Genomic DNA, 11,911 nt, shown 5'->3' with positions numbered 1-11,911 from the left:
ATAGAAATTATGTGTAAAAATGTGTAAAAATTTTTCACTTCAGTTTTTTATTTTATTTTTTATTTTATAACAGCTTATCATCAATTTACTTAGACTGATTAATCTTTCCTTTACTATTATAATTTGAAAGAATTTTTTTGTTCATTCATTATTCTGTTACTATCAATAAAATTCTTATCAGCATTGACTTATCAATGGAGAACTATTTTCATGCGCATCATCCCGTACGTTTATTTGCTGGTGAATAGTGTGTAACGTACACGCGAGGATATGAGGATCTACATTGGATATACATGCATGCGATTTTCGCAACGACCTGCGTCTCGCTGATTCGACGATCATTTCGAGGTGAAGGCACAGTCGAAGCAACGCGTTCCATTCAGTATACCGACGACCATAGTACTGCTAAGACACATACTATTTTCCGCAAAGTATGTCTTGCATTGTGTAAACACAGGTGGGCATTTTCGTGCCTAAATAATTTTTTTTGTGAATATTTGTTTTTCTTCTCATACTTCCGCTTATGACTATAAACTCAATTTCTCGTGTGGAACAATGATCGATAGGTAAGAATATGTGTTACATTTTTTGTTATACGTGTTACAACGTTTCTGTTTTTCAATATTTGAATGATTTTTATATATTTGTAATTGCTAAAAAAGAAAATAAAATTAAAAAAGTTCCATCACAGATTTTAAGAAATGGAAAATTTTATTTTTGAAAATTTATTCTACAAATTTAAACAATTTACAACTTTTCTTTTTTTACTTTACGAAATAAAATACATAAAAATTATTCAAATGTTAAGAAACAGAACGTTGCGTATTAATGTAATGTTTTAACATTAAATATTATTAATAAAAAATTATTAATAATAAATTTTATTATTTTAATATATCATTTAAAATTGTTAATAAAAGGGATTTCATATTATCATATTTATTTTCATATTGTAAAACATATTTAAATTCCTTATAGTTATATATTACAAAATTAATTTATTACTTGATTCAAAACAGAATTTATAAAAAATGGAAAAGTGATGAAATTTAAAAAAAATTATATTCTTTTTCTCAGTGTAAAGATCCCTCAAGGTAAGAAGTACTCATTACTTGTTGAAAAATAAAAAATGGATCAAAATTTGTTGCAATGTATTTTAAGTTATTATATGATTAAACCTTCTAGTATATAATCTTATTTTGTATTATATTTTTATTAAATAATTTTCATTTTTAATAAAATTAGATTATTTGAGAATAAAATCAAATATAATTTTATGATGAGTTAATTTTTAATTTCATTCAAAATTTAAGTTCAATAAATTAAATATTATAAAAATTCTCTCTTTTCTTCTTACAATAAAATTTGCGTATTAAATCACAATAGTTGAATTTATTGTTGCTCCTTTTCCATGATTCTGATTGATTCTCTCACTTTGCTCATTTCGTACTGTGAGAGTAATTGTCAACACAAGATATTCTGACAAAAATCGATTATCTGATGATTAATCTGCGTACTTAAATACTTGTATATTTGTATACTTTTTGTATTTAAAGGCGCCTCTAGACGGTATGGCCAATGTATAAGCCAACTTTGCACATATTCGCTAAATGTTGACTACTTTCAATATGGATAATTATGTATGTCATATATATGTATGATATTATATATATATGTATGATATGCTAATGTTTTGCTTTATATATTGAAAGTTAAATAGTATGTGAGCAACGCACATCTGTCTTGCTTAATAATATAAATGATATATAATATGTTAGATTGATATTTATATCTATGTGAGTTGCTTCAATGAGATGTCTGCTATTGGTTTCTATTCCATAAATATGACTATGTCTTTTTAATTATAGTCTCTTGGTTAATGTAATTGCGATTAGAAAATTGTAATTACATCAACTAAGAGACTATAATTAAAAACATATAGTCACATTTGTGGAACAGAAATAGAATTATAATCAATAAAGTTTTAATTTGAAAATTTGGAAGAGTATGAATAATGTATATTTGCCATCTCGCAATACGAATTTGCGATTCTATTTATTTCTTCCATTTTTATGATTATAGTCATATTAAGATAATTAAGGCAAAAATAAGATTTAATGATCTATATTAGAAACATGCAATGGAAAATACAATACAATACGTCAACGGTAAGAAGATTTATACAGTGAAAGTCAATTAATTCTACAGCAAGACTGGAACGTTTACCGTCTGCCTTCATCATATAAGAAAAATTTACAGTTTATTGCTCGTTGATTGCAATTGAATCGCAACATATGCGAAACGTGAGATTATTTTGCGCGCGTATTGATACTTCAGGAATCTAATTTTCAAGAAATAAGTTCATCTTTTCTCTTCATTTACCAATAACGAACTATCAGATTTCTATTAATTACATCAGTTGCTTCAATGAGATGTCTGCTATTAGTTGCAGACATTTCTATTCCATAAATATGACTATGTCTTTTTAATTATAGTCTTTTTAATTATATATATCTCTTAGTTAATGTAATTGCGATTAGAAAATTATAATTACATCAACTAAGAGACTATTGTAACTAAAAACATATAGTCACATTTGTGGAACAGAAATGGAATTATAATCAATAAAATTTTAATTTGAAAACTCGGAAGAGCATGAATCTCCAAATTAAAATTCTATTAAAGCGGATTCTGTTTCATCCTTTCAGACTTGATTTTATTGGAACCATGTTAAAAAAATTTTTTTTTAATTCAGTTTATAAGCATTTCAATAAATAATTCATACTGAATAATTAATTATTTTTTTAAATTTGGACTATTTTTTGGACTATTTTTTCAACATACACATTATTATGTTTATCAGATCTCGAATGGATCGTGTCGATAGAATTAAATAATTTCAATGTATAATGTTTTTATTAAATTTAATGTATAATACATTACTACGTATACAGGATCTGAAGGATGTAAAAATCAAAGATTCAACTTTTACAAAAAATTTATTAAATTGACTGAAATTTAAATCTATATTGAAAAGAATAATGATTTCAGAATATATGTAATAAATAACAAACAACAGATGTAAAAATGCGCATTTTACAATCTTTATTTAAATATTTTTAACTCGAATGATTACGCAACTATTTTAATTCGGCGTCTGTTATGTCACATGATCTTGTAGCAGTTAACATCGCGGTTAAAAATTGAAAGTGAGTTTCGTCGGTTATTAGAAAGCAGCGCGCTAGCACACCGATATGACAAAATGTTCGCAAATCGATAAATTAATTGTGAATTTTTGCATCATCTCAAAGCTAATTAATACATACATAAATCGTTGTCTTGTTGTATACAAAAAAGTAATAAAGTAGAATGTAAAAATATTAATTAAGATTTTTGTGTTACAAATTTTTGTATCAAACCGATTTTTTTTTAACTTTATACCCAGGGATTTTTCGAGCCACTGATTACAAATCAGAAATCAAAATTTTTTTAATTCAAAATGGCTGATCCAATATGGCAGATCAATAATTCAAATAATTTTGAGTGAAATATTTAGTATTTCATTATTTATAAAAATAAATTATTTCATAAATAAATAGGTTCTAATAATGATAGAAGGTACAATTTCAATATTTTTCTGATATTGGGATACTCCTAAGTTCACGTACGCGATCAACGCAGTGGCGGCGGCGGCGGCAGCTCGTCCGCTATGAGTAGTTGAGTCAGCCGTGAAGTCTGTCTTTTATCTTTCATTTTATCTTTTTCATTTCGATGTTGCTATTTTCGATGTTCGAAAATCTTCATCTCAGATTCAGATGCAGTGATTAAAATACCCAGAAACCAAATTTTTAAATAATAAGATTATTTCTTACAGGAGATATTTGAATTATTTATTTGGATTTACAGTAGAAAATATTGTTTTTTTCTTATTTTTCAAAGATTATAAGTTAAAAAAAAACGAACAATCTGAAAAATTCTGAAAAAATATTTTAGGATGTTTTAAATGAGTGCCTAAATTGCCATTTTGATATTGATAATAATTTAGTAGAAAATGCATTTTTTTCAAAAAAATATAAATTTTGACTACTTGTTCAGTTACAGTAATTGTGGCAAATAAAAATTTATGATTGTCTTTTTTTACTACTTACTTTTTTAACACTTTTTTGGAGTACTTTATTAATATTTTATGGATTCTATGAAAACAAAAAACCGATATTTAATGTTAAAAAATTCATCAAAATAATTAAAAATTAAGCGGAAAAAGATGAGGTCCTGAGAGTCCTGTCATGACGGAAAGGTTAATGAACTTTTAAGCGGACAGGATAAATTTTATGAACGTATGTAAGTACACACACGAACTAATATGCACATACCTATACAAAATAAGCTATATGCTAGTAACCAGCGAAAAAATACGTGATTTTTATATTTTATTTTCTGAAGATATAAATGCTGTTTTTAAAGAAACAATAACATACGTATATTAAGAAGATTTAATTGTGAAAAACATTATATTTATATAAAAGAAGTAGGTTTTTTTAAATATATTTTACACGTTTCCATTTGTTTATGATAATACAGGAATTTAAATCAATAAAAATGCAATTATAATATAATACATTATTAACATTTAATTGGGCTATCGTGAACTTTGATAATATTATATCTATTCTATATACTATCAATTAATTCATTTACCATAGATTGTGAAATTACTATAAACTTTAAAGTTGAAAATATTGCTGAATAAGTTCAACTTTATATCATGAAAATTGCTTAAAATATTTCCAACATAATTCATAATATCGCAATATACAATATTATAACATATTAAATAACATTTAAAAATCTATTGTCTTTCTATTCTTTATATGTCTTTGAATAATGTATGAATGACAACAATTTTTTAGACAAATTAAAATCGCGTTTATTCAGCTTAAAATAAATAAAATCGGTTTTTGCTTGTTACTGTATATATAAGGACCATCCTATATGTATTGGGTCATCTAAAAAGTATCCGCGGTTTTTTGTCACTAGATGTGTGTTGATGGTCATATATCTAGTTACAAAATACCGCGGATACTTTTTAGATGACCCAATATATATCGCAGCACCTTTCATTGTAAATATATATTAAATACGTATCCATATTGCATTGCGTACATTGCGTTTCATTTCATATCAAATATAATGTATTAAATATATAATTAACGTAACGGATGTGAAATGTCCGAGTCGAAATACGTACTTAAGGAGGTTGTAAGGTTGCTTATCTCAATCTCTATATAACACAATTAAGTATAATACAATATTGAGTAAATGAAAAAGATTTGTATAAAACATGTTCAACTTAGAAATCGTCAAAAAGTATCGAATGTTCTTAATTGTTTCACATCTAAGAATGTAATAAACAAGATGCTTTTAAGACAGATACTGAAAGGGCATAGAACGATGTTGTCATTGTGTAAGTTAAATCTAAATTTATTTATATTTATTAAGAATGTCATTATATGTACGCTCTAAACCACTGTCTTTTTAAAGATTGAGACCATTTGTTTGCTGTTTTATATTTATGATTTCTGAATTATACTTAATTGCAGTGTTATATGGAGATTGAGGTACTTTATACTTTCTTTGTATAATTTCAACGTTATTTTTACGTAATTTTAACCTTTAATTTAACATTATTAGAACGTAATCACTTGTTAATTAAGAAGACAGGCAACTTCTTTGTGCGATGTTTGTGTTTTTCTTACTTTTCGATTAGATAGAAAGTTGACATCTTATATTTTCAAAGATAAGAAGATATTCTGCGCTAGTATATTAATTATATATTTGCTGAAGATGGCTAAACCGATAATCGAAACATTCAAATATTTTTTAATACACATTATACTAATATATAAGTATAAATTGCACAACTTTTTACCGCGCTGACTTTAAATTAGCCCCCTTAAATCTGTATTTTACAATTATAAGGTGTCCTATTTTATATATATTTCTTTATTCTAAATTGTAAAAAAAATATTACTTTTTATAGAAACTTTTTTTAGAACTTTTGATCCAGATGGTAAACTGTCTCAAATTTTTTTATATTACTTTTAAATGCAATTTAGAATAATTTGTAATTTTTTCAAGTAATTCTTAACATATTGCATTTGCCTTACAATCTCTTTAATGCGTATATAATAAATAGCAGATATATTGCGCACATCAAAGATGAAATATGTATATAATATGTAGCAGATATATTGTGCATATCAAAGACATATATAATATGTAGCAGATATATTGTACATATTTAAACATATGAATATCAAACACATAGTTGATACACATATGTACAACAAAATGCAGAATATAATAATACGTTATAAGATGGCGTACCATAGTAAGTCACATAACATTAAAAAAATCATAAAGTTTTGAGACAGTTTCGAGCAAGTTTCTGTGTGCATGGTTATTATAATCGACAATACATACAACTTCAATAAATATATTATTTCATATTTCTAAAAATAACGAAAATATTCTAAGTGAACAGAGTTACTGTCTATCCTGTATATACAAGATGTTCAGCGGTCCGATTTCTCAGATAGGTACTTCCGACAGTTAAAAAAAAAATTAAAAGGTGAATATTCATGCTTTATTGACATTTCGATAGTGATTTAAATTTATCTTGTAGAGATAACCCTTACAATATTATGGGAAAAAAATTGTATGGTGCTATTTAAAAAATTTAAGATGACTTTGATTTTTTAATGAAAACAGATTCTTTTATTGCTTGTTGTAGCCTATATAAAACAGATGAATACTCAGTCTTCAATAGTTTTTTTAACTGTCAAAAGTATCTGAAAAATCGTACGGACTTTTAAGCTGAACACCCTGTATATTTATATACAGGATGTTTGATAAGTAACGATAAAATTCTCGTATAGGGATAAAGCGGACTAAATTGAGTCAAAAAGTCCTCTACCATTTTACAATTTTCGTTATAATTAACAAGAATTAATTACTAAATATCATTGAATATTAGTTTTCAATAATTTTTTACTCAAGCACTATCAACTTTACAACAAAATAGACAAAAGACAAAGAGACAAAAATTGTTTATTTTCTTCTCGTAGAGCTCTTGTTGCAAAAAAAAATTTTTTCAGAAATTTTAATATCGTATTTTCTGATGTTGGTAAAAATAAGAAAATACAGTACTAAAAAGTTGACAAAAAAATTCCGAAAAATTTTTAGAGATCTATAAGAAGAAAATAAACAATTTTTGTTTTTTGCTGTTTTTCTGTAAGTTGATAGTATTTGAGTAAAAAATTATTGAAGACCAATATTCGGCAATTTTTAGTAATTAATATCTTGTTAACTATTACGAAAATTGCTAAATAGTAGAGGATTTTTCGACTCAGTTTAGTCTATGCTGTCGCTAAGCGAGAGTTTTATCATTAATTATCAGACATCCTATATATATATATATATGTACAATATAAAAAAAAATAAGAAAGGAATATTGTGCGATTTTGAGGGGGGAAAAAAGTTAGTGATCTTAAATTTGACTTTAAAGGATATTTCAAGGTCATTTAAAGATCAACTTCGAAATTTCATATGAAACTCCGCTTTTTCGTTGCATACTCTGGTAGCATACCTCGAGAGCTTTTCAAAACACTATAATAAAATATTTTTTCATTAAGTACTTTTCGAGTTATAAGGCTTGAAAGTTACAGTACCGCTGGCATTAGCATTATATCCAGCCAATGGTTAAAATCTCTCAAATATTATTAGAATCATATCTTGGATTTGTCAAGATCAAGGCTATTGGAGCAGGTTGTATCTTTTATTTTCATTTTTACGTAAAAATGAATTTTAGTACGAAAATGAAAATAAGAGGTACAATCTCCAACATAGAACTTCCAAGATAGAAACATTTAATAATTTAATCGTCTTTGATCCATACTTTAATAAAAAATTTATATATACACATGAACATCTAGTGTAATGGTTCTTATAGTAATGGTTCTTATAGGGATCTGCAATTTTGAATAATTTAATATCAGCGAATTCGTATTAATACATATTAAAATCGTTATTACATTGATTTAATCTGTGTAAAAGTTAAATGCAAATATATTGAATTATAAAATATGATGTTATTAACAGCACAATAAAATGTATTGATGATTTTAATCCGTTTTTATATTAAACAATTTGTGTACAACGCGACGATTTTAATGTGTATTAATGTGCACAGAGCATGGTGGAAGTAACAAGGTATGCTTCTGCATAAGTATTTTTACAGATTTTTATTTTCACCACAGACTGCATCCAATTGAATTCGCTACATATCAAGAAAAATAAGATAGAATTGACAAAATTAATAACAATAAGATAAAGAGAGAAGATATGTCTACATAAGATATGTAAAGAAAATCACACACGGATTTGTAATTAAAATTTATAATTAAATATTTACGGTATTTTAAATGTATATATTTTAAGTGCTATATTCTAAGCTCGGGAATATTTATTAGGGAGTTTTTGCAATAACGTGGATCCAGAACGATGAACGTTAAACTCATGTTATCTTTTTTTTAATTAGTTTTAAAAAGAAGATAATCTGACCTTAGCATTCATTGTCTCTGGATAAATGATATTACAAAACTTCCTATTATCCATATTTTACGCGTTAAGTTTTGATGCCTCTTGATATTCACTATATAAATATATTCAACGTGGATATAAATTATATATAGTGTTATCTGTTTTTTTTTGTAAACATGATGATATATTATCTAAAGCTAAAGATTACTTTTTTATATTTCAGACTTCATTATAACCATTGAATCATCAGCGTAATTGTCAGTCGCTACTCTGTAAGTTATAAAATAGTTTCGATATACTGCGATTCAGAAAACAAACTGAACGATCGATAGTCTTAGTCGCAGAGAAGCCGTGCAAAGAACTCGACGAGCAAAAGCTGTGAATTTAACTTTACGCAACAAGTACAACGGATACGAGGTCTGTGTATATAGTGCCAATATGACATATTTACAATCAATTGGGGAAGTAATTGGCTTCCTGTTATTGTCGACCTTCTCGATATTGGATGGCATTATCAGGTCATTCATTCCCAAGAAATATAAAATGAAGAATATAGGTGGCGAAATTGCCCTGGTAACAGGGGGAGGTGGAGGATTGGGGAGGCTTCTTTCCCTCAGGCTGGCGAACTTAGGCGCCATCGTAATTATTTGGGATATAAACGAGACCGGTAAGTCTAAAATATAGGAATGGGGAGAAGTAACGAGTTACTAATAACTTTTTTAATTAACACTAACTTTTCATTATTATTGTTTTTTTACAATAACGATTTGATAATATTTTTATAATTTTTCATGACAATAAAGTCAGAAATGAAAAAGTTTTAAAGAGTAACTTATTATTATTACGTCATGTTATTCATTAAAAAAAAGTAACTCATTACTTTACTCATTACGTAAGGAGTAAAAGTGAATTAGTATAAGGATTTCTTTCAAAATATGTCGTTATCATTATCGCCATGAAAACATAAAATCACACATTATCAAATTATTATTACAGAAAATGATAACAACGTTACAATCAGCAGATAATGTTTATAAAAATGTTTAAAAACATTTAAAAAATATCTTTGAAAACGTTTTTAAAAATGTTAAAAATAAGGGATTAAGTTATCTTATTTTCATTTCAAAAATGTTTATTTAAACATTTTTTAAGCTTAGAAAAAAATGTCTTTTTAATGTTAAAAATAGTCTTTAACATTTGAAAAAATGTTTTTAACATTTAAACACACAAAATTAGAAAAAGTATGTACATATATTATTTTTAAAATTTATTATTAACAATGCCTAAATCTTAAATAATTTTTAATTATAATTAATTGTAATTTTTCATTACATTTTAATTTTTTTTTTACTTAACGAGATTTGAATCTGGGACATCGAAGTTAGAAGTCTTTTGTACTTTATCCATTACGCCACTTAATTTAAAGTATTAATACACACACAGTTCTTATTGTCTATATATGGAGCCGCCTATATTATTGACAAAATTAGCGTTTTTTACATTTTTATTCTTGTTGAATTTTTTCGTAATGGTTTCACAGAATAAAAATTTCTTTTCCATGATTAAAATGTACATGCTAATGTATTTGTCGCTGGTGTATTTTGTGTTCAAAGTTGGAAAAAATAAAAAATTACAGGTTTTTGTTTACTAGTACAGAAAGATAATTTTATACTACATGAGGATTCGCAATGAAATGAACAGATCAATATTGTAATATCAACGCAAAAATCATCTATGTCACAAGAACATATATTAGTTGCATACACTCAAATAATGTATATTACTTGATCATCAAATACCATTATGACTGAGTTAAACTTAGTTCTTTCAAGTTCTCTATTTTTATTGTTAATCGACTGGAAAGGAATGATTATTGTAGATTAGAACATTATATATTGAACAAATATGTAAAATGAGGCTTAAAAGAATCATCAAGATATCAGCGAAAAATGTAAAAAAGCTCTTACATCAGCTGTTGTAAATTAAAACACTACATTCCGTACACAGCATTCCGTAATAATGGAACACAGAATAATTCATCAATGATTTTGATTGGGAAAATGTCAAGATATTAGACAAGCAAAAGATACTTAATAAAAGACTGATTTCGGAAGCGATCCATATAAAGCAACAGAGACAGAGTTTGAATTTACAGAATGATATGCATTCTTTAGAACCTATTTATTCTTTAGAACCCGCATTCTTTTACCCACTATACATGAATTTATTTAAAATTGTGACGGATTTGGAATTGTGACGTTAATTTTATCCCTTTTTGTTTTTTATTTTTATTTTTATTTCAATAATTATACGACTTTATTGTTTTGACTCTCATTTTATCTCTGACTGTCGACACCACAAGACATTTACGTCGAATCAACGCTTACATGTAAGTTGATATAATTAAAATTCATAAATGATTTTAATAATTCTCTAATTTTTCATTTTCGTGTTTCCTTTGAATGACTATACAGCAAATCTGACAATCTGATGAGCGATGTGATTCTATTTAGTAACGCAATGTATATGACTTCTACTTACTTTATGTAAGTTTTTATATTATTATTGTATGAGTTAATATTTTTGATAATCACTCGGGGGGAGTATGTAGGGAATTACGTTCTCAATATCTCACTAGTGCAGCGAGTGTAAAAAGCCTAGGGATTTTGTAGGTTGCGAGTTGCCTACAAGCAGCGTCAGCGAAAAATGAGAACAGATAGATTATGGCGCTCGTCCTGTCGGTCATATTCATTTTGAACTCGAGTAATAAAGATTCATCGTTACCAGTTACAAGAGAAGTGTTGATTACTACCTCTTATATCACATCACACGACAAGCGTGGGCTTGTCCTGAGAATTGGCTCATCAATAGAGCCATATATCCCCACATTGGTGGGCTATTCATTATGTAGCTAATTTGACATTGGATAAAGAAGAACTAAATTGTCGGGAATCATCAACTTGGAATTTGCGTTATTTATGTAATTTCGATTTATATTTTATATTGATAAAAAAAAATTGAAGGGTCAAAATGTTTATTTTATTCGTTTTATTACATTCACACGAAAATAAAGAATTTTCTGTACATCTGAACAGCTAATAGGCTCTGATGGGCATTTTTATATTTTTCACTTATATATTGAACATACTGAAGAAGGCCGAATATCGTTCGTTTATGATTTTGTAATAATAACTTTAAATATATGATATCGCTAATAATCGGTGTTTTGGCTGAATGCTCCTTTTTTAAATATTGTTTATAATTATCACGTCAATTTTTACTTTTATTTTGTAATTACAGGTTTCTTTAT

The 11,911-nt window shown here is 26.6% G+C and overlaps 1 protein-coding gene across 1 annotated transcript in view; it reads left to right on the top strand.

The window, feature by feature from the left end:
• The first annotated feature begins 349 nt into the window (after positions 1-349).
• Positions 350-11,911, top strand: part of LOC105143793 (epidermal retinol dehydrogenase 2) — a 48,638-nt gene continuing 37,076 nt past the window's right edge. The window contains exons 1-3 of the mRNA XM_087410493.1: positions 350-566; positions 8,825-8,873; positions 8,934-9,268. Coding sequence (XP_087266619.1) covers positions 9,040-9,268 — 229 coding nt within the window. The 5' untranslated portion in view covers positions 350-566; positions 8,825-8,873; positions 8,934-9,039. The remainder of the gene's footprint in view (positions 567-8,824; positions 8,874-8,933; positions 9,269-11,911) is intronic.

The sequence above is a fragment of the Acromyrmex echinatior genome, chromosome 1 (genome assembly GCF_024713525.1).
Source record: "Acromyrmex echinatior isolate Ae372 chromosome 1, ASM2471352v2, whole genome shotgun sequence".
Lineage (NCBI taxonomy): Eukaryota > Metazoa > Arthropoda > Insecta > Hymenoptera > Formicidae > Acromyrmex > Acromyrmex echinatior.
This window is presented reverse-complemented; position numbering and strand designations above follow the sequence as displayed.